This window comes from Ostrinia furnacalis, unplaced genomic scaffold (assembly GCF_004193835.3).
Source record: "Ostrinia furnacalis isolate ACB-3 unplaced genomic scaffold, ASM419383v2 OfSCF1145, whole genome shotgun sequence".
NCBI classification, from domain to species: domain Eukaryota; kingdom Metazoa; phylum Arthropoda; class Insecta; order Lepidoptera; family Crambidae; genus Ostrinia; species Ostrinia furnacalis.
In genome coordinates this window covers 332,755-360,651 of record NW_021131384.1, presented here as the reverse complement: position 1 = coordinate 360,651, position 27,897 = coordinate 332,755, and the positions used below count along the sequence as shown (strand labels likewise).

At 44.3% G+C, this 27,897-nt stretch overlaps 1 protein-coding gene across 7 annotated transcripts in view; it reads left to right on the top strand.

The window, feature by feature from the left end:
* The window catches only part of LOC114351455 (microtubule-associated protein futsch), a 77,607-nt gene that overhangs the window by 45,328 nt on the left and 4,382 nt on the right, over positions 1 to 27,897 (top strand). For 4 of the 7 annotated variants that reach the window (XM_028302681.1, XM_028302678.1, XM_028302682.1 and 1 more), the window contains one exon: positions 103 to 27,897. In XM_028302681.1, coding sequence (XP_028158482.1) covers positions 103 to 27,897 — 27,795 coding nt within the window. The remainder of the gene's footprint in view (positions 1 to 102) is intronic. The other 3 variants (XM_028302679.1, XM_028302684.1, XM_028302680.1) reach the window with 3 other exon arrangements.

The window sequence follows — 27,897 nt, the reverse complement described above, 5'->3', positions numbered from 1 at the left end:
CCTTACGTCGTTTATCTTTATGCTCATTATCAGTTATTTTTTTAAATTTCCTATTAAGTCCCTGAGGATCGTCTGCAACTAACTTTTCTTTTTTTGTTTCAGGGACACTTGACATGTACGTACTGAATCCGTCCAAGGACTCGAAACACGTTCGTGAATTCCTAAAAAGGTGGCATAACAGTGAACAAAAACTATTTGAAGGTGCAAGTGTATCTGGACAATTCAATTTTCCAATTCCTAACCTAGTATCCATTTGTGCGTTACTCGTGTGGCGCCCAGCAAACCCAGATGAGACAATAACCAGGATAATGTTCCCTGGTTCCACACCACAACACAAAATATTCGAAGGCCTCGAGAAATTAAAACATCTCGAGTTCCTACAACACCCAACATGCACGGGACGACAGATGGCGCCGGCGCTGCCAGCCATCACCGCTACGACTACCTCTACCACAGTTACCACGACAAAATCGACCAAACACGCTGTTTCGAAAACAAGCAAAGAACGAAGTATCATCACAGAGAAAGCGAAAGAAGAAAAAATGGTTGAACCTGAACCTCCGCCAAAAGACATTATAAAAGACGAAACGGACTCTAAAAATATCATAGACAATAAATTGCTCAGTGAACTAGTTGAGGGTGAGGAGAAAAAACTTGAATCGGTATTACAAGATGCCATAACGGCAAGGATAGAAACTAAACTAGACGATAAAATTGCTCAATACGAGAGCACAGTTTTAGATGGATTACCTAAAAAGAAAGAGGTTAAGAAAAAGGTTACCGAAAAGAAAACTAAGCGAGTTGATAAGACTGACGACACAAAAGACTCTGTAGCTAAAACTACTGAAACCAAAAAGGCTGAGATAGAAAAGACAAAAATGGAAGCAAAGAAAAAGGTAGAGAGCAGAATCAAAGCGGAATCAATGTCCTCAATGACAAGAAGTAAAATTAGTTACAGAACTTCCCAGAAAATAGACAGAAAATCTGCACCTAGCACTGTCGAAAAGAAAACTGCTGCAGATGACAAAAAATCTCCACCGACGACACCAAAGAAGACAGTTGAGTCCAAAATGACCACTTCTGCTATTCAATCTTCTGCAAAAGAGCGAGTTAAGGCAAAGACACGAAAACTAAGCCCAGGGAGCACTCCCGCTAAGAGCGCTAAAGAAGCGAGTAATCGAAGAGTTGCTGAATCAAAATATAAACAGGCATCTCCAAAAAGGGATCTAGCACAAAAAGCGCCTGAAAGAAAAGAGCCTAAAAAGAGAGAACCTATCTCAAGAAGGCCACGACCACTTGCTTCTCCAGTGAAGGGACTGAAAGCAATGAAGAGTCCATCAAAGTCTGTGAAAGCGATTAAAGCCGACACTTCCAAGCTGAAAGGCTTACAAAGAGTAAATTATGAGGACATTCTAAAAGATGCCAAAAAATCTGACGAAGACACCTCGAAATCACTTGACGATATAAAACAACAAGAGTTAGACGAAAGAGAAGAACAAGAAATTGTTAGAGAAATCGAAGCAGTATTTAATAGAGATAGTGAAGCCGAAGAAAAGGTTGAATATGTGGGACGCTCTGATATCGAGAAGATTACCTGTATGCTAGATGATGCCAAGACTGAAACGACTGCCGACGTTGAATTTGAAGAAGAATATTTAATAATAGAAAAGGAAGAAGTGGATCAATATACTGAGGATTCCATTGTTGATCATGTAAGTGGTCATGAACAAGGAGATGAACTCCAAAAACACATCAAAGATAAGGAAGAGTCTGAGAAGAAAAAAGAGGAACCCGTGAAAGAGGACGAAATTGCACATGAACTCAAAATACCAGAACCTGAACATGAAGCTGAACCCAAGCAAATAGAATCAAAAGAGCATTCTGTGAGTGTTGAAGAAAAACAAGACATAAGTAGTGAAAAGAAAACTTCGGACAGTAAAAGTGGAGCCCCGAAACCAAAAGATTCACTCGAACTCAATATTGTACAAGAATCCCAACCAGATGAAAAAATATCTACAACGATCGAATCAGGTGCCACTACTGCACCGACATTACCTGAAGATGAACGGATTACTCTTGATGATATAAAAGAAGACCAACAAATTGAAGAAAAACACATTCAAGAAGAAACTAAAGAAATTGTCCCACCACAAACATTTGACATTCAAAAAATGACTACATTAGAGAAGAGTCTCAAGTTAGAAACACAGCCAGCACCGATCCGAGAAATCGTTAAAACCCCTGATGAGGTCGCCGATTTACCTCTTCATGAAGAAGTAGACTACCGAACATACGAGGAAAAGAAAACGCCAGTTGAAGAAGACATCTTTAAACGAAAACCAGATGTTGGTTTTGTCCATGAAATTAAAGTTCCTAAAGATTTGCCTCTTCCAGACCAGGATGCAGCCGTTTCTTATAAAGGAACCAAAGCGATTGAAGATGACGTTGTACTGAAAACTGTCCAGCGTGCATCTCATGCCGAACTGGTTACTGTCACTCCAGGGTCAGCGCCTGAATCTCCTATGTATCACGAGCAAATGAAAATGTCTCATACATTAGCAGGAAAAGAATTAGAGACTGTAAAAGAATATGACCAGGTAGATTATAACTATGGTCAATACACAGAACAATTAAGAGAAACGCATATCACAACCCTTGATTCGCCTATTAAAGATGATATTATAATTGTAGAAGAAGCACCGTGCATGCCTGAAAAAATACCTTCGATTCCAGAGGATGTTGAAAAGGAAATTGAAGAAGAGCGAAAACTTGAAGCGGGTGAAAAACCTCCCTTAAGTCCAATAGACGTTGAAAAGATTGTTGCTGATGTAGCTGAGGTGCTCAAATCTGAAAAAAGTCTCGAGGAAATAATGGCTGAGAAATCACCCATTCATCTCCGAAAGTCCCCTGAAACAGCAACGATCTCTGATGTTACTATCACGACTGCCATTGAAGCAACTAAACTGCTTTTAGCTAGTGAAAAAGAGTTAAAACAGGAAACCACTAAACAAGAAACAAAAGAAGTCAAACCAGAACTCGAGGAAAAAATTGAACACGCAACAATTGACATTCAAAAAGATGCATCACCAGTTCGGTCAATTACATCAGAAGATGTCAGTGAAGTTTCAGATAAAACGGTGCTAAGTGAGGGTAAGCGAAGTAAACGAGAAATTAAGGAGCAAATATCAGAAGTACAAGAAGCGACAGTTGCAAAAAGTATAGAAGAGAAATTCGTGTCCGAAAAAGAAGATGAAAATTTAGAAAAAAAGGATAAAGAAAAAGAAATACCTGAATTAGAGGAGATGGTCAAAGATATAGTAGCAGAAGATACCGAAGCTACTGTGTCAAAAACGGAACAAGTTATTCCGACATCTCATGACGACATAACCGAAATTAAAATACCTGAAAAAAAATTAAGCATTACCCATGAATCGGCCAAAACTTTAGAAAAATTAGAAGAGAAGATTGCTGACCTTAAACGAAAAGAAGAACTTTCGCAATCTGTTCTAACTCAAGAGGAGGAAAAACTAAAATCGACTACTACCTTTGAAGTTAAGGACTTAAAAGAAACAATCCATAAAAAAGACTTACAAACAACGGACAAAATGCCTACGGAGGACTCATCAAAATTAGATCAAATATCAGTTCATGACAAAGTCGTCACCATCGATGTTAGAAAACCAAGCCTAGAGAAAGAATCTGACACTCTTCTCAGTACAGTTCTTCCCAAAGAACCTAAACCAGAGAAAGAGGAACAGATGAAACAACTCGCAGAAATGGTTTCCACGGTGTCAAAATCTCCGATTGATATTGATACTAAAACAGAAAAGGTGGAACTTGAAAGTCATGGCATAGGAGCTCGTGTATCATCTGAAAGCCCTGAATTGACTGACGAAGTGGAACAGACAGATGTTGTTGACCATGTAACCCAAATTGATCAAGACCTGCAGAAAGATCTTAGCTTTGAAAAAGATTCAGTTCCACTTTCTGTTAAGGAAGGTGAAAAACAACTGATTTCTGAAAAAGACAGTGACGAAGAAAGTGTTCTTGAGAAATTTGATGAAATTTCTACATCAAAATTGGAAGAACCAAAACTTGACATGGACACGTCACACAAGGATACAATTACTACTCTTAAAGAGGGTTTAGTATTAAAAGATGTAACTTTTGATGACAAGAAAGACAGAGCTGAAAAGATCAGCCATGACTTAACAGAGATAACGAGTATGGTTTCTAGCAAACTTGATAAAATGCAAGTAAGTTTAGAAAAGGATATAATTGAAATTAAACAGGATCAAACATTTAAAAAAATCGATGGTGAAGACACACTGACTGATACTTGGAAGGATTCAATTTTGGAATCAAAACAGATGGCCAGTGACATCAAGGAAGTTGAGTCCATCACTAAAAAACTTGATGAAATGAAAGCACAACTGAAAAAAGACATAAAAGCAGAACAATATATTGACTCCGAACCTACTGAGGTTAGCCTGGACAAAGAATTTGTATTGACAACAGAAAGAGAAAAAATAGGCGAGACCTCCAAGGTGCCGAAAGAGAAGCAAGAGTCTCCCGAAAGTGAAAAAGAATCAATTTCTACAGAAGACGGTGAAAGACTGTCTATAATTGAAAAAGTCAGTCCTTTATCTGAAAAATCAATTGAATCGAAACTCCTTTCTGAAACAATTGCAACGTCTGTCGAAAACATGACAAAAAAGGATAGTGAAAAGGAAATAATTTCAACGATTGAACCTGTTGATCAAGATACGTCGTCTGTATCATTGGTTGAAGAAACAATTGAAAAAGAAAAAATTAAAGATTTGAAAGCTGAACCTCTTATTAAAGAAAAACAAGACAAATTTGGTGAAATAAAGGAAAAAACTACTTCATTCTTTTCAAAGAAGTTCGAAGGGATAAAATCTATCTTTGATAAATCAACAACGTCAAAAGATATACCACCAGCGAAAGTTGAAGAAAAAATAGCGACGGATAAAATACCCAGTCCAGTCACAGATATTGACTCAAAAGCAAGCACTAGAAAAGAATCAATAAAAACAAAAGATGAAGATATGTCGCCTGAAGATACAAGTCTAACTAAAGAATATTTTTCGGAAAAACTTTCAGAACATATTCTTTCACTTAACGAGGAACTCAATGTTATAAAAGAAGATTTAGGTCAGAATGATTTCGAGATCAAGCCCACTGAGAAATTAGGCGCACTGCTTGACAAAGACCTGACTGACGATAAAGATATTACTTCTGTAACAGACGAAACAACAAAAAAAGAACCAACAACAACAAAAGATATCGAAACAAAGGTTCTTGAAGAATCAACTGCACTTCTTCAAAATAAACTTTTAACAGGGGATGACAGTATTTTAAAAACTGTAAGCAAAGTAATAAAAACTACTGGGGAAAAACTCGACCTTAGACTTGAGACAGAGCCTATGGTGGTCAAAGAAGTGATATTAGAAGAAATTGAGCCAGTTCTTGGAAAGGTTCCAAGTCCAACAATTGAAAAAGCAATAGAAAAAGAGACGACTCCCGACAAGGAAACTGTGTCAATCATTGAACAACCTGAAGTCATTGAACCGGCTGCTGTGAAAGAAGTCACTGCAGAAATAGTGACTAAACCGAAGGACATGCCGCAAATAATAAAAACAGAACCTTCTGTAGAACAGGAACCAAGCCCAGAAGATACTTCAGAATTACAAAAAGACGCAAAAACTGAACTTGACAAGACACCAAGTCCTGTGAAAGATTCAGCTAAAGAAAAAGAGGAAGCCAAGATATCTCTGGACAAGGAACCAAGCCCTCTCAATGAGGAAAATCAGCCAGCTCTTGACAAGGAGTCCAGTCCACTCAAGGAGGAAACCAAGCCAGCTCTCGACAAGGAGCCAAGCCCAATGAAAGAAAAAGAGCCAAGCCCACTAAAAGAGGAAGCTAAGCCAGCCCTTGACAAAGAGCCAAGTCCGCTCAAGGAGGAAGCTAAGCTAGCGCTTGACAAGGCGCCAAGCCCAATCAAGGAGGAAGCCAAGCCAGCTCTCGACAAGGAGCCAAGCCCAATGAAAGAAAAGGAGCCAAGCCCACTAAAAGAAGAAGCTAAGCCAGCTCACGACAAGGAGCCAAGCCCAATCAAGGAGGAGACCAAGCCATCTGTTGACAAGGAGCCCAGTCCTCTGAAAGAGGAAGCCAAGCCAGCCCTCGAAAAGGAGCCCAGTCCGCTCAAGGAGGAAGCCAAGCCAATCATCGACAAGGAGCCAAGTCCAATGAAAGAAAAGGAGGCAAGCCTACTCAAAGATGAAGCTGAGGCAGCCCTCGATAAGGAGTCAAGTCTAATCAAGGATGAGACCAAGCCATCTCTTGAGAAGGAGCCAAGTCCTCTAAAAGAGGAAGCTAAGCCATCGCTCGACAAAGCGCCAAGTCCAATCATGGAGGAGAGCAAGCCAGCCCTTGACAAGGAGCCCAGTACGCTCAAGGAGGAAGCCAAGCCAACTCTCGACAAGGAGCCAAGCCCAATTAACGAAAAAGAGCCAAGCCCACTAAAAGAGGAAGCCAAGCCATCCATTGACAAGGAGCCCAGTCCGCTCATGGAGGAAGCCAAGCCAGCCCTTGACAAGGAGCCAAGCCCAATGAAAGAAAAGGAGCCAAGCCTACTTAAAGAGGAAGCTAAGACAGCCCATGACAAAGAGCCCAGTCCGCTCAAGGAGGAAGCTAAGCCAGCACTTGACAAGGCGGCAAGCCCAATCAAGGAGGAGACCAAGCCATCTCTTGGCAAGGAGTCCAGTCCTCTAAAAGAGGAAGCTAAGCCAGCCCTCGAAAAGGAACCCACTCCGCTCAAGGAGGAAGCCAAGCCAATCCTCGACAAGGAGCCAAGTCCAATGAAAGAAAAGGAGCCAAGCCTACTCAAAGATGAAGCTGAGGCAGCCCTCGATAAGGAGTCAAGTCTAATCAAGGATGAGACCAAGCCATCTCTTGAGAAGGAGCCAAGTCCTCTAAAAGAGGAAGCTAAGCCATCGCTCGACAAAGCGCCAAGTCCAATCAAGGAGGAAACCAAGCCAGCCCTTGATAAGGAACCCAGTCCTCTCAAAGAAGAAGCCCAGCCAGCCCTTGACAAAGCGCCAAGTACACTCAAGGAGGAAGCCAAGCCAACTCTTGACAAGGAGCCAAGCCCAATTAAAGAAAAAGAGCCAAGCCCACAAGAGGAAGCCAAGCCAGCCATTGACAAGGAGCCCAGTCCGCTCAAGGAGGAAGCCAAGCCAGTCCTTGACAAGGAGCCAAGCCCAATGAAAGAAAAAGAGCCAAGTTCACTAAAAGAGGAAGCCAAGCCAGCCCTTGACAAAGAGCCCAGTCCGCTCAAGGAGGAAGCTAAGCCAGCGCTCGACAAAGTGCCAAGCCCAATCAAGGAGGAGATCAAATCAGCACTTGAGAAGGAGCCCAGTCCTCTGAAAGAGGAAGCCAAGCCAGCCCTCGAAAAGGAGCCCAGTCCGCTCAAGCAGGAAGCCAAGCCAATCCTCGACAAGGAGCCAAGTCCAATGAAAGAAAAGGAGCCAAGCCTACTCAAAGATGAAGCTGAGGCAGCCCTCGATAAGGAACCAAGTCTAATCAAGGACGAGACCAAGCCATCTCTTGAGAAGGAACCAAGCCCACTCAAAGAGGAAGCTAAGCCAGGGCTCGACAAAGCGCCAAGCCCAATCAAAGAGGAGACTAAACCAGCACTTGAAAAGGAGCCCATTTCTCTGAAAGAGGAAGAGAAGCCAGCTCTTGACAAAGAGCCAAGTCCAATTAAGGAAGAGACTAAGCCAGCCCTCGACAAGGAGCCCAGCCCAATCATGGAAGAGACCAAGCCAGAACTTGACAAGAAGCCCAGTCCTTTGAAAGAGGAAGCCAAACCAGCACTCGACAAGGCGCCAACTCCAATCAAGGAGGAGACTAAGCCAGCCCTTGACAAAGCACCAAGCCCAATCAAGGAGATCAAATCAGCACTTGACAAGGAGCCCAGTCCTCTGAAAGAGGAAGACAAGCCAGTCCTCGACACGGAGCCAAGCCCACTCAAAGAAGTAGTGGTGCCAGTTCTTGATAAGGAACCCAGTCTTCTCAAAGAGGAAGCCATTCCAGCTCTCGATAAGGAGCCAAGCCCACTCAAAGAAGTAAAGCCAGATCTTGACCGGACACCAAGCCCGGTCAAAGAGGATGATAAACCATCTCTTGAGAAGGAACCTAGCCCTCTCGAGGAGGACGCTAAACTGTCTCTTGATAAGGAACCAATCCCGGTCAAAGAAGACGCTGTGCCATCTCTTGAGAAAGAGCTTAGCCCACTCAAAGAAGTAGTGAAGCCAGCCTTTGATAAGGAACCCACTCTCCTCAAAGACGAAGCCAAGCCAGTCCTCGACAAAGAGCCCAGTCTAATCAAGGACGAGACCAAGCCGTCTCTTGAGAAGGAGCCAAGTCCTCTAAAAGAGGAAGCTAAGCCAGTCCTCGACAAGGCGCCAAGTCCAATCAAGGAGGAGACTAAACCAGCACTTGAGAAGGAGCCCATTTCTCTGAAAGAGGAAGAGAAGCCAGCCCTCGACAAAGAGCCAAGCCCACTCAAAGAAGTAAAGCCAGATCTTGACCGGACACCAAGCCCGGTCAAAAAGGATGATAAACCATCTCTTGACAAAGAGCTCAGCCCACTTAAAGAAGTAGTGAAGCCAGTCCTTGATAAGGAACCCAGTCCTCTCAAAGAGGAAGCCAAGCCAGCCCTCGACAAAGCGCCAAGTTCAGTCAAGGAGGAGACCACGCAAGCCCTTGACAAAGAGTACAGTCCTCTGAAAGAGGAAGCCAAGGGAGCTCTCGACAAAGCACCAAGCCCAATCAAGGAGATCAAATCAGCACTTGACAAGGAGTCTAGTCTTCTGAAAGAGGAAGACAAGCCAGTCCTCGACACGGAGCCAAGCCCACTCAAAGAAGTAGTGGTGCCAGTTCTTGATAAGGAAACCAGTCTTCTCAAAGAGGAAGCCATTCCAGCTCTCGACAAGGAGCCAAGCCCACTCAAAGAAGTAAAGCCAGATCTTGACCGGACACCAAGCCCAGTCAAAAAGGATGATAAACCATCTTTTGAGAAGGAACCTAGCCCTCTCAAGGAGGACGCTAAACTGTCTCTTGATAAGGAACCAATCCCGGTCAAAGAAGACGCTGTGCCATCTCTTGACAAAGAGCTCAGCCCACTCAAAGAAGTAGTGAAGCCAGCCCTTGACAAAGCACCAAGCCCAATCAAGGAAGAGATCAAATCAACACTTGACAAGGAGCTCAGTCTTCTGAAAGAGGAAGACAAGCCAGTCCTCGACAAGGAGCCAAGCCCAATGAAAGAAAAGGAGCCAAGCCCACTAAAAGAGGAAGCTGAGGCAGCCCTCGATAAGGAACCAAGTCTAATCAAGGACGAGACCAAGCCATCTCTTGAGAAGGAACCAAGCCCACTCAAAGAGGAAGCTAAGTCAGCGCTCGACAAAGCGCAAAGTCCAATCAAGGAGGAAACCAAGCCAGCCCTTGACAAAGAGCCCAGTACGCTCAAGGAGGAAGCCAAGCCAACTCTCGACAAAGAGCCAAGTCCAGTCAAGGAGGACGCTATGCCATCTCTTGACAAAGAGCTCAGTCCACTCAAAGAAGAAGTAAAGCCAGCCCTTGATAAGGAACCCAGTCCTCTTAAAGAGGAAGCCAAGCCAGCCCTCGACAAGGCGCCAAGTCCAGTCAAGGAGGAGACCACGCCAGCCCTTGACAAGGAGCCACACTCACCGAAAGAGGAGACTGAACCAGCACTTGACAAAGAGCCCAGTCCTCTGAAAGAGGAAGCCAAGGGAGCTTTCGACAAGGAGCCAAGCCCACTCAAAGAAGTAGTTGTGCCAGTTCTTGATAAGGAACCCAGTCTTCTCAAAGAGGAAGCCAAGCCAGCCGCCGACAAGGCGCCAAGTCCAATCAAGGACGAGACCAAGCCAGTTCTCGACAAGGAGCCAAGCCCACTCAAAGAAGAAGTCAAGCCAGTGCCAAGCCCACACAAGGAGGAGACTAAGCTATCTCTTGATAAGGAGCCAAGTCCACTCATGGAAGACACCAAATCAGCTCTTGACAAGGAGCCAAGCCTACTCAAAGAGGAAGTCAAGCCAGATCTTGATAGAGAACCAAGCCCAGTCGAAGAAGAAGTCAAGCCAGCCTTCGACAAAGAACCAAGCCCACTCAAAGAAGTAAAGTCAGCTCTTGACAAGGAGCTAATCATGATTAAAGAGGAAGCCAAGCCCGCCCTTGACAAGGAGCCAAGCCCAGTCAAAGAAGGTGTCAAGCCAGTGCCAAGCCCACACAAGGAAGAGACTAAGCTATCTCTTGATAAGGAGCAAAGTCCACTCATGGAAGAAACCAAATCAGCTCTTGACAAGGAGCCAAGCCCAATCAAAGAAGTAAAACCATCCCTTGACAAGGAGCCAAGCCCGCTCAAAGAAAAAGTCAAGCCAGATCATGAGAGGGAACCAAGCCCAATCGAAGAAGAAGCCAAGCCAGCCTTCGAAAAAGAACCAAGCTCACTTAAAGAAGTAAAGCCAGATCTTGACAAGGCACCAAGCCCAGTTGAAGATGAAACCGAACCAGCTATTGATACAGAACCAAGCCCTGTCAAAGAACTACCAGCTGGTGAAAAGAAAGCAAGTCCACTCAAAGAGGAGGCTACACCAGCCCTTGAAAAGGAACCAAGCCCAGTAAAAGAAGACATTAAGCCATCTTTTGACAAGGTGCCAAGCCTAATCAAAGATGAAGCCAAACCAGCTCTTGACAAGGAACCAAGCCCTGCCAAAGAAGTGCCAGCTATTGAAAAAGAAGCAAGTCTACTCAAAGAGGAGCCCAAACCAGTCGTCGAGAAGGAACCCAGCCCACTTAAAGAGGATGCTAAGCCATCTCTTGACAAGGAGCCAAGCCCTGTAAAAGACGAGGCCAAACCAGCCCTCGAGAAAGAACCAACTCCAATCATAGAGGAAGCTACACAAGCGCTTGACAAGGTACCCAGCCCAGTTAAAGAGGTTGCTAATCCGTCTCTTGACAAGGAACCAAGCCCAATCAAAGAAGATACTAAGCCAGCCCTTGAAAGGGAACCAAGCCCTATCAAAGAACCGCTAGCTGATGAAAAGGATGCAATTCCACTTAAAGAAGAGGGTAAATCAGTCCTTGAAAAGGCACCAAGTCCAACTAAAGAGGAGACTGAACCAGCTCTCGAAAAGGAACTAGCCTTAGAGAAGGAATCAAGCCCGGTTAAGGAGGACATTAAGCCATCTGTTGACAGGGAACCGAGTCCAGTGAAAGAAGATGCAAAACCAACGCTTGACATGGAACCAAGTCCACTCCTAGACGATGCTAAGCCATCTCTTGACAAGGAACCAAGCCCTCTGAAAGACGATGTCAAACCGGCCCTCGACAAAGAACCAACTCCAATCGAAAAGGACGACAAGCCAGCTCTTGACAGGGAATCAAGCACTTTCAAAGAGGTGCCAGCTATTGAAAAGGAAACAAGTATACTCAAAGAGGAGACTAAAGTAACTGTCGTAAAGGATCCAAGACATGTTACAGAGGTGACTGGGCCTGCCTTCGAAATGGATTCAATCTTTTTCCAGAAGGACACCAAGCCAGCCCACGACAAGGAGCCAAGCCCGGTCGAAGAGGATGTTAAACCATCTCTGGACAAGGAACCAAGCCCTATCAAAGAAGTGGCTAAACCAGCTCTTGGCAGTGAACCGCGCCCAGTAAAAGAGGAGGCCAAACCAACACTTGACAAGGAACCAAGTCCATTCCTAGACGACGCTAAGCCGTCTCTTGACAGAGAGCCAAGCCCAATCAAAGAAGAAGCCAAACTGGCACTCGACAAAGTACCAAGCCCAGTCAAGGAAGAGGCTAAGCCAGCCTTCGAAAAAGAATCAAGCCCAGTCAAAGAGGATGTTAAACCATCTTTTGGCAAGGAACCAAGCCCGCTCAAAGAAGTGATAAAGCCACTTGACAAGGAACCCAGCCCAGTAAAAGAAGACACAAAATCAACGCTTGACATGGAACCAAGTCTACTCCTAGACGATGCTAAGCCATCTCTTGACAAGGAACCAAGCCCTCTGAAAGACGATGTCAAACCGGCCCTCGACAAAGAACCAACTCCAACCGAAAAGGACGACAAGCCAGCTCTCGACAGGGAATCAAGCCCTGTCAAAGAGGTGCCAGCTATTGAAAAAGAAGCAAGTTTACTCAAGGAGGAGACTAAAGTAACTGTCGTAAAGGAACCAAGACATGTTACAGAGTTGACTGGGCCTGCCTTCGAAATGGATTCAATCTTTTTCCAGAAGGACACCAAGCCAGCCCACGACAAGGAGCCGAGCCCGGTCGAAGAGGATATTAAACCATCTCTTGACAAGGAACCAAGCCCTATCAAAGAAGTAGCTAAGCCAGCTGTTGATAGTGAACCGAGCCCAGTCAAGGAAGAGGCTAAGCCAGCCCTCGAAAAAGAACCAAGCCCAGTCAAAGAGGACGTTAAACCATCTATTGACAAGGAACCAAGCCCGCTCAAAGAAGTGATTAAGCCTGTTGACAGGGAACCGAGTCCAGTGAAAGAAGACGCAAAATCAACGCTTGACATGGAACCAGGTTCAGTCCCAGACGATGCTAAGCCATCTCTTGACAAGGAACCAAGCCCTCTGAAAGACGATGTCAAACCGGCCCTCGACAAAGAACCAACTCCAACCGAAAAGGACGACAAGCCAGCTCTTGACAGGGAATCAAGCCCTGTCAAAGAGGTGCCAGCTATTGAAAAAGAAGCAAGTCTACTCAAAGAGGAGACTAAAGCAACTGTCGTAAAGGAACCAAAACATGTTACAGAGGTGACTGGACCAGCCTTCGAAATGGATTCAATCTTTTTCCAGGAGGACACCAAGCCAGCCCACGACAAGGAGCCGAGCTCAGTCGAAGAGGATGTAAAACCATCTTTGGACAAGGAACCAAGCCCTATCAAAGAAGTGGCTAAGCCAGCTCTTGACAGTGAACCGAGCCCAGTAAAAGAGGAGGCCAAACCAACACTTGACAAGGAACCAAGTCCATTCCTAGACGATGCTAAGCCATCTCTTGATAAAGAGCCAAGCCCTATCAAACAGGAAGCAAAGCCAGCCATTGATAGGGAACCAAGCCCTGTCAAAGAGGTGCCAGCTATTGAAAAAGAAGCAAGTCTACTCAAAGAGGAGACTAAAGTAACTGTCGTAAAGGAACCAAAACATGTTACAGAGGTGACTGGGCCAGCCTTCGAAATGGATTCAATCTTTTTCCAAGAGGACACCAAGCCAGCCCAGGACAAAGAGCCGAGCTCAGTCGAAGAGGATGTTAAACCATCTCTGGACAAGGAACCAAGTCCTATCAAAGAAGTGGCTAAGCCAGCTCTTGACAGTGAACCGAGCCCAGTAAAAGAGGAGACCAAACCAACACTTGACAAGGAACCAAGTCCATTCCTAGACGATGCTAAGCCATCTCTTGATAAAGAGCCAAGCCCTATCAAACAGGAAGCAAAGCCAGCCTTTGACAGGGAACCAAGCCCAGCCAAAGAAGTGCCATCTATTGAAAAAGAAACAAGTCCACTCAAGGAGGAAGCCAAACCAGTCATCGAGAAGGAACCCAGCCCAGTCAAAGAGGACGTTAAGCCATCTCTTGACAAGGAGCCAAGGCCTCTAAAAGACGAGGCCGAACCAGCCCTCGAGAAAGAACCAACTCCAATCATAGAGAAAGCTAAACAATCGCTTGACAAAGAGCCAAGCCCAATCAAAGAAGAAACTAAACCAGCCTTTGCCAGGGAACCAAGCCCTGTCAAAGAACTGCCAGTTGTTGAAAAGAAAGTAATTTCACTCAAAGAGGAGGCTATACTGACTGTCGTGAAGGAACCAGTTCCAAGTAAAGAAGAGACTGAACCAGCCTTCGAGAGAGAACCTAGCCCTCTCAAGGAGGACACCAAGCCAAGCCTTGACTTGGAGCTAGCTGTTGACAAGGAGCCAAGCCCAGTTAAAGAAGACAAGCTAGCACTGGACGAGGAGCCAAGCCCAGTTAAAGAAGACAAGCTAGCTCTGGACAAGGAACCAAGCCCTGTCAAAGAACTGCCAGCAGTTGAAAAGGAAGCTATTTCACTCAAAGAGGAGGCTATACTGGCCGTCGTGAAGGAACCAAGTCCAACTAAAGAGGAGACTGAACCAGCCTTCGAGAAGGAACCAAGCCCTCTCAAGGAGGACACCAAGCCAAGCCTTGACTTGAAGCCAGCTGTTGACAAGGAGCCAAGCCCAGTTAAAGAAGACAAGCTAGCACTGGACGAGGAACCAAGCCCAGTCAAAGAAGACAAGCTAGCTCTGGACAAGGAACCGAGCCTTGTCAAAGAACTGCCAGTTGTTGAAAAGAAAGTAATTTCACTCAAAGAGGAGGCTATACTGACCGTCGTGAAGGAACCAATTCCAAGTAAAGAAGAGACTGAACCAGCCTTCGTCAGAGAACCTAGCCCTCTCAAGGAGGACACCAAGCCAAGCCCAGTCAAAGAGGATTTGAAACCAGCTCTAGACAAAGAGCCAAGCCCAGTCAAAGAAGACAAGCTAGCTCTCGACAAGGAGCCAAGCCCAGTCAAAGAGGACTTGAAGCCCGCTCTTGACAAGGAGCCAAGCCCAGTTAAAGAAGACTTGAAGTCCGCTCTTGACAAGGAGCCAAGCCCAGTCAAAGAAGACAAGCTACCTCTCGACAAGGAGCCAAGCCCAGTCAAAGAAGACAAGCCAGCTCTTGACAAGGAGCTAAGTCCACTCAAAGAGGTCTTGAAGCCAGCTCTTGAGGCCCCATCAGCCCTTGACAAAGCACCAAGTCCAATATTGGATGATCGCAAGCCTTCTCTTGAGAAAGCACCTAGTCCACTCTTAGATGACCGTAAGTCTCCCTTAGATAAAGAACCAAGTCTGGTTACAGATGACCATAAGTCTCCCCTTGAGAAAGAGCCTACTCCAGTCTTGGATGACCGAAAGCTTTCTCTTGAGAAAGCGCCTATTCCACTCTTAGATGACCGTAAGTCTCCCTTAGATAAAGAGCCAAGCCCGGTAGTAAGTGACCGCAAGCCTTCTCTTGAGAAAGCAGCAAGCCCACTTAAAGAAGAAGCTAAACCATCTTTTGACAAGGAGCCAAGTCCACTTCAAGAGGAAGTCAAGCCAGCGCATGATAAGGAACCAAGCATAGTCAAAGAAGATGCTAAGTCACTTGACACAGCACCTAGTCCACTCTTATATGACCGCAAGTCTCCCCTAGATAAAGAGCCAAGTCCGGTTGCAGATGACCGCAAGTCTCCCCTTGAGAAAGAGCCTACTCCAGTCTTGGATTACCGCAAGCCTTCTCTTGAGAAAGCACCTAGTTCACTCTTAGATGACCGCAAGTCTCCCATCGACAAGGAGCCAAGCCCAGTCAAAGAAGACAAGCCAGCTCTAGACAAGGAGCTAAGTCCACTCAAAGAGGTCTTGAAGCCAGCTCTTGAGGCCCCATCAGCCCTTGACAAAGCACCAAGTCCAATATTGGATGACCGCAAGCCTTCTCTTGAGAAAGCACCTAGTCCACTCTTAGATGACCGCAAGTCTCCCATCGACAAGGAGCCACTTCAAGACGAAGCCAAGCCAGCGCTTGATAAGGAGCCAAGCCCAGTCAAAGAGGTCTTGAAGCCAGCTCTTGAGGCCTCATCAGCCCTTGACAAGGAACCAAGCATAGTCAAAGAAGATGCTAAGTCACTTGACACAGCAGCAAGCCAAATCTTGGATGACCGCAAGCCTTCTCTTGAGAAAGCACCTAGTCCACTCTTAGATGACCGCAAGTCTCCCTTAGATAAAGAGCCAAGCCCGGTTGCAGATGACCGCAAGTCTCCCCTTGAGAAAGCGCCTAGTCCATTCTTAGACGATCGCAAGACTCCCTCAGATAAAGAGCCAAGCCCGGTCGTAGATGACCGCAAGCCTTCTCTTGAGAAAGCAGCAAGTCCACTTAAAGAAGAAGCTAAACCATCTATAGACAAGGAGCCAAGTCCACTTCAAGAGGAAGTCAAGCCAGCGCTTGATAAGGAGCCAAGCCCAGTTAAAGAGGACTTGAAGCCAGCTCTTGAGGCCCCATCAGCCCTTGACAAGGAACCAAGCATAGTCAAAGAAGATACTAAGTCACTTGACCCAGCAGCAAGCCAAATCTTGGATGACCGCAAGCCTCCTCTTGAGAAAGCACCTAGTCCACTCTTAGATGACCGCAAGTCTCCCTTAGATAAAGAGCCAAGTCCGGTTGCAGATGACCGCAAGTCTCCCCTTGAGAAAGAGCCTACTCCAGTCTTGGATGACCGCAAGTCTCCCTTAGATAAAGAGCCAAGTCCGGTTGCAGATGACCGCAAGTCTCCCCTTGAGAAAGAGTCTACTCCAGTCTTGGATGACCGCAAGCCTTCTCTTGAGAAAGCAGCAAGCCCACTTAAAGAAGAAGCTAAACCATCTATTGACAAGGAGCCAAGCCCAGTCAAAGAGGACTTGAAGCCAGCTTTAGACAAGGAGCCAAGCCCAGTCAAAGAAGACAAGCCAGCTCTTGACAAGGAGCCAAGCCCAGTCAAAGAAGATAAGCTAGCTCTTGACAAGGAGCTAAGTCCACTCAAAGAGGTCTTGAAGCCAGCTCCTGAGGCCCCATTAGCCTTTGACAAAGCACCAAGTCCAATATTGGATGACCGCAAGCCTTCTCTTGAGAAAGCACTCAGTCCACTCTTAGATGACCGCAAGTCTCCCATCGACAAGGAGCCAAGTCCACTTCAAGAGGAAGTCAAGCCAGCGCATGATAAGGAGCCAAGCCTAGTTAAAGAGGACTTGAAGCCAATTCTTGACAAAGAGCCAAGCCCAGTCAAAGAGGTCTTGAAGCCAGCTCTTGAGGCCCTTGACAAGGAACCAAGCATAGTCAAAGATGCTAAGTCACTTGACACAGCAGCAAGCCCAATCTTGGATGACCGCAAGCCTTCTCTTGAGAAAGCACCTAGTCCACTCTTAGGTGACCGCAAGTCTCCCTTAGATAAAGAGCCAAGTACGGTTGTAGATGACAGCAAGTCTTATATTGAGAAATCAGCAAGCCCACTTAAAGAAGAAGCTAAACCATCTATTGACAAGGAGCCAAGCCCAGTCAAAGAGGACTTGAAGCCAGCTTTAGACAAGGAGCCAAGCCCAGTCAAAGAAGATAAGCCAGCTCTTGACAAAGAGCTAAGTCCACTCAAAGAGGTCTTGAAGCCAGCTCTTGAGGCCCCATCAGCCTTTGACAAAGCACCAAGTCCAATATTGGATGACCGCAAGCCTTCTCTTGAGAAAGCACCTAGTCCACTCTTAGACGATCGCAAGTCTCCCTTAGATAAAGAGCCAAGCCCGGTCGTAGATGACCGCAAGCCTTCTCTTGAGGAAGCAGCAAGCCCACTTAAAGAAGAAGCTAAACCATCTATTGACAAGGAGCCAAGCCCAGTCAAAGAGGACTTAAAGCCAGCTTTAGACAAGGAGCCAAGCCCAGTCAAAGAAGACAAGCTACCTCTCGACAAGGAACCAAGCCCAGTCAAAGAAGACAAGCCAGCTCTTGACAAGGAGCTAAGTCCACTCAAAGAGGTCTTGAAGCCAGCTCTTGAGGCCCCATCAGCCCTTGACAAAGCCCCAAGTCCAATATTGGATGACCGCAAGCCTTCTCTTGAGAAAGCACCTAGTCCACTCTTAGATGACAGCAAGTCTCCCTTCGATAAAGAGCCAAGCCCGGTTGTAGATGACCGCAAGCCTTCTCTTGAGAAAGAGCCTACTCCAGTCTTAGATGACCGCAAACCTTCTCTTGAGAAAGAGCCTACTACATTCTTAGAAGACCGCAAGTCTCCCCTAGATAAAGAGCCAAGTCCAGTCTTGGATGACCGCAAGCCTTCTCTTGTAAAAGCACCTAGTCCACTCTTAGATGACCGCAAGTCTCCCTTCGATAAAGAGCCAAGTCCGGTTGTAGATGACATCAAGTCTCCACTTGAGAAAACGGCAAGTTCAGTTTTAGATGACCGCCAGTCTCCCCTTGAGAAAGCAGCAAGCCCTATCTTGGAAGAACGAAAACTTTCCCTTGAGAAAGAACCAAGCATGCTCCCCGAAGACCGTAAGCCATCTCTTGAGAAAGCAGCAAGCCCAGTCTTGGACGCCCGCAAGTCTCCTCTTGTGACAGCAGAAAGTCCAGTTTTAGAAGAACGCAAGTCTCCCCTTGAGAAGGCAGCAAGTCCAGTTTTATATGACCATAAGATTTCTCTACCAGAAGATCATAGTTTAATCTTGGAGGAACGTAAACCTTCCCTTGGAAAAGAACCAATCACGTTATTACAAACCCTTGATATGAAGTCAGGTATCATTCAAGAATTGGCTCTAAAAATACCCAAAACTTTAATATCGATGGATGATGAAATAATAAGCCCACCCTTAGAAGAGCCAAGTCCAGTAAAGGAAGAGGCTAAGCCAGCCTTTGACAAAGAACAAAGCCCAGTCAGAGAAGACGTTAAATCAGCACTTGAAAAAGTACCAAGCGCAATCAAAGAGGAGGTCAAACCCGCGCTCGACAAAGAACCAAGCCCAGTCAAGGATGTGGCAAAGCCAGTTATCGACAAAGAACCGAGTCCAGTCAAAGTGGAAACCGAGCCAGCCCATCACAAGGAGCCAAGTCCAGTTAAAGAGGAGGCCAAACCAGCGCTCGGCAAGGAAGAGGCTAAGCCTATTCTCGACAAGGAACCAAGCCCAGTCAAAGATGACTTGAAGCCAGCTCTTGACAAGGAGCCAAGCCCACTCAAGGAAGAGGTTAAGCCAGCCCTTGACAAAGAACCAAGCCCAGTCAAAGAGGAAACAAAGCCAGTCCTCGAAAAAGAACCAAGTCCAATAAAGGAAGAGGCTAAGCCCGACCTTGACAAGGAACCAAGCCCTCTCAAGGAAGAGGTTAAGCCAGCCCTTGACAAGGAGGAACCAAGCCCAGTGAAAGGGGAAACAAAGCCAGTCCTCGAAAAAGAACCAAGTCCATTAAAGGAAGACACTAAGCCTGCTCTCGACAAAGAACCAAGCCCACTCAAAGAAGAGGCTAAGCCAACTCTAGACAAAGAACCAAGCTCACTCAAGGAAGAGGCTAAGCCTGGTTTCGACAAGGAACCAAGCCCACTCAAGGAAGAGGTTAAGCCAACTCTAGACAAAGAGCCAAGCCCAGTCAAAGACGAAGCAAAGCCAGTCCTCGAAAAAGAACCAAGCCCACTAAAGGAAGAGGCGAAGCCCGTCCTTGACAAGGAACCAACCCCGGTCAAAGAGGAGACTACGCCAGCCCTTGATACAGAACCGAGTCCACTCAAAGAGGACGCTAAGTCAAAACTAGAGAAGGAACACAGCCCGATCACGGAGAAAGCTAAACCAGCCCTTGACAGGGAACCAAGTCCAACGAAGGAAGAGGCAAAATCTGGCCTTGATAAGGAGCCAATCCCAGTCAAGGACGTAGCCAAACAGATCCTCGACAAAGAACCAACCCCGGTCAAAGATGACGCTAAGCCTGCTCTCGACAAAGAACCAACCCCGGTCAAAGATGACGCTAAGGCTGCTCTCGACAAAGAACCAACCCCGGTCAAAGTGGACGCTAAGCCTGCTCTCGTCAAAGAACCAACCCCGGTCAAAGAGGACGCTAAGGCTGCTCTCGACAAGGAACCAAGCCCAGTCAAGGAAGAGGCTAAGCCAAATCTAGACAAGGAGCCAAGCCCAGTCAAGGAAGAGGCTAAGCCAACTCAAAACAAGGAGCCAAGCCCACTCAAGGAAGAGGCTAAGCCAACTCTAGACAAGGAGCCAAGCCCACTCAAGGAAGAGGCTAAGCCTGCTCTCGACAAGGAACCAAGCCCACTCAAGGAAGAGGTTACGCCTGCTCTCGACAAGGAACCAAGCCCACTCAAGGAAGAGGTTACGCCTGCTCTCGGCAAAGAACCAAGCCCAGTCAAAGAGGAAGCAAAGCCAGTCCTCGAAAAAGAACCAAGTCCACTAAAGGAAGAGGCTAAGCCAGCTCTTGACAAAGAACCAACCCCGGTTAAAGAGGACGCTAAGCCTGCTCTCGACAAGGAACCAAGCCCAGTCAAGGAAGAGGCTAAGCCAACTCTAAACAAGGAGCAAAGCCAACTCAAGGAAGAGGCTAAGCCTGCTCTTGACAAGGAACCAAGCCTACTCAAGGAAGAGCCCAAGCCTGCTCTCGACAAGGAGCCAAGCCCACTCAAGGAAGAGCCCAAGCCTGCTCTTGACAAGGAACCAAGCCCACTCAAGGAAGAGGTTTCGCCTGCTCTCGGCAAAGAACCAAGCCCAGTCAAAGAGGAAGCAAAGCCAGTCCTCGAAAAAGAACCAAGTCCACTAAAGGAAGAGGCTAAGCCAGCCCTTGACAAGGAACCAAGCCCAATCAAAGAAGACGCTAAGTCGATCCTTGATAAGGAGATAATCCCGGTCGAAGAGGTATCAGCTGTTTATAAGGAACCAAGTCCACTCATAGAAGCAAAATCTGCTCTTGATAAGGCGCCTGCTCATGATAAAGAGCCTAGCCCAATCAAAGATGATACCAAGCCAGCTCTTGATGAACAACCAAGCCTTCATAAGGAAGAGGCAAAGCTTACGCTCGACAAGGCGCCAAGCCCAGTCAAGGAAGACAAGCCAACTGTGGACAAGGAGCCAAGGTCAGACAAAGAGGACTTGAAGCCCGCTCTGGACAAGGAGCCAAGCCCAGTCAAAGAAGAAAAGCCCGCTCTAGATAAGGAGTCAAGCCCAGTTAAAGAAGACAAGCCAGCTCTTGACAAAGAACCAAGCCCAATCAAAGATGACGCTAAGTCAGTCCTTGATAAGGAGATAATCCTGGTCGAAGAGGTGTCAGCTGTTGATAAGGAACCAAGCCCACTCATAGAAGCAAAATCTGCTCTTGATAAGGCGCCTGCTCAAGATAAAGAGCCTAGCCCAAAGAAAGATGATTCAAAGCCAGCCTTTGATGAAGAACCAAGCCTTCTCAAGGAAGAAACAAAGCCTACGCTCGACAAGGAGCCAAGCCCAGTCAAGGACAAGTCAGCTCTGGACATGGAGCCAAGCCCAGTCAAAGAGGACTTGAAGCCCGCTCTAGACAAAGAGCCAAGTCCAGCCAAAGAAGAATGGAAACCCGCTTTGGTCAAAGAGTCAAGTCCAGTCAAAGAAGACAAGCCAGCTCTTGAAAAGGAGCCATGCCCAGTCAAGGAAGACAAGCCAGCACTAGACAAGGAGCCAAGCCCAGTAAAAGAGGAATTAAAACCCGCTTTGGGTAAAGAGCCAAGTCCAGTCAAAGAAGACAAGCCAGCTCTTGACAAAGAGCCAAGCCCAGTCAAAAAGGACTTGAAGCCCGCTCTAGACAAAGAGCCAAGCCCAGTCAAAGAAGACAAGCCAGCTCTTGACAAGGAGCCAAGTCCAGTCAAAGAGGACTTGAAGCCCGCTCTAGACAAGGTGCCAAGCCCAGTCAAAGATGACTTGCCCGCTCTAGAGAAGAAGTCAAGCCCAGTCAAAGAAGACAAGCCTGCTCTTGACAAGGAGCCAAGCCCTGTCAAAGAGGGCTTGAAGCCTGCTCTTGACAAGGAGCCAAGCCATGTCAAAGAGGACTTGAAACCCGCTTTGGACAAAGAGCCAAGCCCAGTCAAAGATGACTTGCCCGTTCTAAAGGAGCCAAGCCCATTCAAGGAAGAAAAGTCAGCACTAGACAAGGAACCAATTCCAGTCAAAGAAGATAAGCCAGCTCTTGACAAGGAGCCAAGCCCAGTCAAGGAAGACAAGCCAGCTTTAGACAAGGAACCAAGTCCACTCAAAGACTCAATAGTTCTTGGAAAGGATCTCAGCCAAGAAAAACAAATTGAAAGTGAGTCCTTAAATGAGAAAGCTACAGCACAAGAGGCACTTATGACAGCTCTCGAAAAATCAAGCCCAGTGCAAGAAATCAAAAAAGAAAAATCTTCAACATCCACAGAACAAAAGACTATAGAAAGTTTGGAGCAAATGTCTGTTTCAGTATTAGAAATGTCTGAAATTGGCAAACATATTGCTAAAGAAATGAGTGAAGCACCTGAAATCATGAGAAAAGACAAGGACATATCTTTGAAACCTGATGAAGACCTTACAAAACTCCCTACAACAATCCCAGGTGACTCACATAGTGAAACTAAAAAGCAAATCGATGAATTAAAACAAATTGATGTAAAGACATTGAAACAACAAATGGCTAGTTCGTCAACGTCTCACACAAAACAAGAAACAAGGGAAAGTCATAGTGTTGAATATAGTAATGGCCACATTTATGATAATGGCCATTCAACTAGTGAGGATCACTCTCCATCTGATGAAACACAAAACAAGACAACACAAGATAAACAACCGTTTAAAAAATTAACGAAACAAACCGAAGAAATGTTAAAACATGAAAGGTTACATGTCTCAAAGTTGGAAACAAGCTTATCTGAGACATCAGAAACATTACATAAAATTAGTAAAAGATCTATCACAGAAAAACAGTCTAGTCATGAGTCAACTGACAAAGCATCATTAATTTCAACAGCTGATAGTGGCATAGACAGAGAAAGCATTACTCAAACTATACTGCACAGTAGTTCTGAGGATGTTTCTAAAGAAGTTAGCTTAGAAGAGAAGTATAGTTTTGAAAGTACGGAAAAGGGCGAAAAGAAATTAGATTTTCACATACGAAAAGAAAAAGGAATAGACTCACTTTCAAAGACTTCAGAATCGATTGATTCTGGTGCTCACAGTATTCTTGAAACTGATGAAACCACAAGGTCTGAAGGAAAATCAGTAGCAAAAACATTAACTGATAGCGCTGCATTCCTAATGGAGTCAATACATAAAGCATTTGACGAAGAATCTGTGCAGCAAGGAATCAAGACTGAAGACTTAGAAACACTAGTTGTTCGTTCAGAATTTGACAGAGTATCAACTCCACCCACTGTGCCAGTTAGTCCATTACCTAAGACACCTAGCAGTTTTCAAGATGTTAAAGTCGGAGAGGCTGTACAAAGTGAAGTTACCTATGATAAGTCTGATGGCAGTGAGGAGACTATCACTAAAGTTGTTCACGTTGGAGACGATGTTCTTACACAAAAAATATCGACGTCAACAGAAAGAGTTCCCAAATCTGAAAAATCCTACACTGTGGATGGAGAAAGCGATTCTGAGTTATTTGCTTTAATGCAAAATATGGGAAAGCTTAAGACAGAAACAGATACAGTTACAAAAATAATAAAAGAGGGTGAAAATGTTGTCACACAAACCATAACGACAGTAACCACTAAAGAAGTATTATCTCGAGAAGATGGTACACCGCAAAACATTAAGACTACAATCGAAACCACAACCTTAAGCAAAGGTTCTGATGGTTCAACAACTACTACAAAAGATACAAAAACATTGCTTTCTGAATGTTCATCTAGCCTTAGATCCACTTCTCAATTGAGTACATACAGCAAAGACTCTAAAGTTGAATTAGACGGCCTAGAAATATCTTTAGAAAAGGTAAGAAGTACACCCAGCGGGTCAACATTAGATCATCTAGATGTTCAAGACGTCGATCATATTGAAGACACGATAGATAAGTCAATATATTCAGAAAGTCATGATTCATATGTGGACCATGAGTCTGAAGAAGAAATAAAAATAGGGGATGAAAAAGATATCAAAGAAACAAAAGTAGACCACGAATCAAGGACGCTTTATGGAGCTGAAGAAAGCGAAGACGTTGACGATGATTACATCGAAGATACTGTGATTGATTCCAATGTCTCTAAACGAGTATACCGTGAGCAAGGTGTTGACATAGTTGAAACTGTCACTGTGATAACAAGACAAGAAACGTTGAATGTAAGTGATTCTCGTAAAGTGATAAAAACAACAACTGAACGTATCACATCTAAAGAATATCCAGATGGTACAATTGCCGTTGGTAAAAATGTTCAAGTTCATAGTGAAGAAGTTGAAGTTGACTCTTGCAGTAACTTAGAAAGTACATTAAGTGAGTATACAGAATATGGTGAGCCAGAAGAAACCGTGACTACACAAACGGAAGAACTTAAACAGGAAAGTTATATTATTAAACGGGTTATTACAACGAAAATTGTTAAGATCAAATATGCAGATAACAGCGGTAATCCTAAGAAATTAAAGACTACGACAACAGTGACAACAACAGATAACTATCCAGATGGATCATCACGTTCAAAAGTTGACACTAGCATCACATTAACTGACATAGACACAGAAAGTGTGAATGATACATCTGAACTAGCAGAATTTACAATTCTAGAAGGTAAATCAGTACAAGTAGATAAACAGGAGAAAAAAAGCATTGTTGAAAGTAAAATTGTTCTCCAAATTATAACAACTACGACTACCAAGGAAATATTTGCATCTACTGATAAAACAAAGAAGAAGTTAAAAACTACAGTTGAAACATTAACAGAAACAAAACGACCCGATGGAATAACCGAAGTTGTCAAAGATTTGAAAGTTACCGTATCCGATTACGATTCTGATATAGTAGAAGATAGTTTAGAAGGTTTCGAAGAAGCTGAAAAACCAGAAACAGATGTACAGGTACAAAACGAGTCTATTAATGAAGGTGGTATTGTTATTAAAAGAAAAATTACAACGACTACGACCAAGCATGTGTTCCAAAACATTAGCAAGAAAACTAGGCGATTAAAAACAATTGTAACAATTGTCACTGAAGATGAATATCCTGATGGTTCTATTGTTACAAAAACAAGTGAAAAGGTATCTTTGACAGATGAATTAATGATGGAACAACATCAAGAGTCTTTGGTAGCATCACCAGTAAGTCATGAAGTTTCAGTTGATGACATTCCATCTAGCGACAGTACAGAAGTAGAAACAACATTGAAAGAATTAATTGAAAGTCAGCCGGAAGAAAGTGAAACCAGTAAGACTGAAGAAATCAAAGAGAAAGATATAACTATTACCAGAACCATAGTTACAAGAATTATCAAAACAAAATATTGTGATTCACAAGGCGCTTTAAAGAAAATTAAAACTGTCACCGTCGTCACCACCTCAGACAAGTACCCTGATGGTTCAATTACGACTACTGTAGACACCAGCACTAAAGTAGTCGATGTTGAGGTTGAAGACTATTTTCAGGCTCAAACCTTGAAAGATTTCACAAAACTTGAAGACAAGACAGTTCATGTTGACACTCAAGAGAAAACTGTGATGGTTGAAGGCAAAAAAGTAAATCAAATAATTAAAACAACTACTACAAAAGAGATATTATCTTCAGCTGTAAGCTCAAAGAAGAAAATTAGAACAACTGTTGAAACTGAAACTGAAACCATGTTACCTGGTGGTCGCTCAGAAATAACAAAGGATGTAAAAGTATCTGTTGCAGATTACGAGGAAGAAGCATTTGATGAAAACTTAGAAGGCTATTCTCTAGTTGGTGAACCAGATCAACAGACAAGTTCAGAAAAACAAACTATCATGGAAAACAATATGACTATTAAAAGAACAACAACTATTACTACTACTAGACAGGAATTAGAGAATACCAAAACATCATCCAAGAAAATTAAGACTACCATTAAAACTGTTGTTGAAGATGAACTTCCTGATGGAACAGTCATTACAAAAACTAGCGAACAAGTTTCCATCGCGGATGTCTTTTTAAGAACACCACTAAAACAAGAAGATGAAACCGTACCACCTGAAACATACGTTGACACTGAGGTGGTTGAAGATACAACTGAGGATTCTGATGTTAAGAATGAAATTATTGAACAGGGAACGGTTAAAATTAAGCGTACGATTACAACAAAAACAAAGAAAGAAACGTTGGCTAGTTCAGATAAAAATATTAAACGAGTTCGAACAACAGTAGAAACCACAACTGTAGATGAATATCCTGATGGGTCAACAGAAACCACTAAAGATGTCAAAATAACAATTTCAGAGTTCCAGAAAACATCAGATAGTAATTTACAAGCTGCTTTACAAGGTCTTTCTTCTACTGGGAAAGTGAAAACATCAGTTGATACGAAAACAAACATCATTACTCAACAAGGCGATAAAATTACTCAAACAGTAACAACTTATGTCACTAAAGAAGAACTAAAGAATAATGAAACCAGTGAAATCGCAGTTAAAACTGTAACTGAAACAGTGACAGAAAATAAAAGGGACGATGGCTCCGTGGAAACAACGAAAGATGTCCGCACGCAAATTACATACTTACCCATTGGTACTGGGTTAGACGACTGGACACCTGAAGAGCTAGAAGAAATTGAGAAGCAACCTGTACAAGAGGAGAAGCCAAAGCTCGATGAGTTGCCCTTAGAAGAAAAAGAAGAGCCGAAGCTAGAGAAAAAAGTTAAAAAGCAACGTTCACCAGTTGGGGACATAACAACAGATACTGAAACGTTTACGAAAATTATCAAGGAAGGTGAAAACGAAATCACTCAGACAATAACAGTAGTTACCACCAAAGAGGTTATAAGCCCTGAAAAAATCAAAGTAACAGTCGAGACTACAACAGTGAGTAAAGGCAGTGATGGAGTCACCAAAACCACAAAATCTACTAAAACCACAATTTCAGAGTTCAAAGAAGAGTTTGAAGAAATTATAGATAGAGGCGAGAGTGAGAAATCATTTTCAAAACATTCCTCAAAAACTGGAGATATGCGCAGTTCATCCGCAGCTAGTGATGACTTTGATCATCCCGGTATATCTACACCTCCGTCAGATATCAGCTCCAGGGGCTCACGGGCTGCAACACATATTTGGGGCACAGAAAGCAGTGGAATGTATTATAGCGACGACGACGGTCAAGGAAGTCCAAGCAGCACAAAATCACAAGTAGCACATTCCCCAAGATCCAATCTAAGCTTTGAACTAGATTCTACGAAGTTACCACAGCAACGAGAATCCAGTCAAGAAATGTTATTTGAAAAGGATTTTGAATCACTTCCAAAAGATCCAATGTCGACCTCCATCTATGGACAGCTGCCTGAAGATGACTCATGCACATCTTCAACTCATTCTGAAGTTAAGACTGAAATTCGTGTAATTGAAGTACCAGTAACAAAAATGACTGAACAATTTTTAGCACAAGAAAAACTTAAATCAGAATTTGTAAAACATAGTAGTAAGATTTCTGATGCAACTTTCTTGAAAGAAGCTGACGAACAGTTTGAAAAAGCGATTGAGGAACACAAAAAAGTTAGCGGCTCACAGGTCATATCGAACATAACGGCTAAATACGAATTAGACGAGCAAAGACAATCTAGCACGAGTCACCAGAAGTCTGTCATGGAAGAAAGTACAATAACACTGAAAGACTTAAAAACAGAGACCAAGAAAGTTTCGGAGTCAAGTGCTTCGTCAAGTAGCAAATTGGAATCTAGGTCGGAGAAATCTGTAGTTACCAGTAAAACTGAGGCTAAAGATCCTATTGAATCTTGGGGTAAACCTTTGGGCTTACCAAGTCCTATCATGCCACCAACTCAATCTGATGGTAAAAGCACTCCCAAGAAACAAACACCTAGTTCTACTGTCCTAAATAAAAATAAGATCAACCAAGAAAAGAGCAAAGAAGCTAAGAATCGGGCTTCAGAGTCGCCAAGCAAAAAGAAGTCACCAGCACCGGTTTATATGGAGCTGACTTACGTCCCCCACCATGGCAATTCTTACTACTCAGCCGTAGAGTTCTTTAAGCGTGTACGGGCAAGATACTATGTATTCTCCGGAACAGAGCCCTCGAAAGAAATTTATAATGCTCTTCTTGATGCCAAGAAAACATGGGAAGATAAAGATTTAG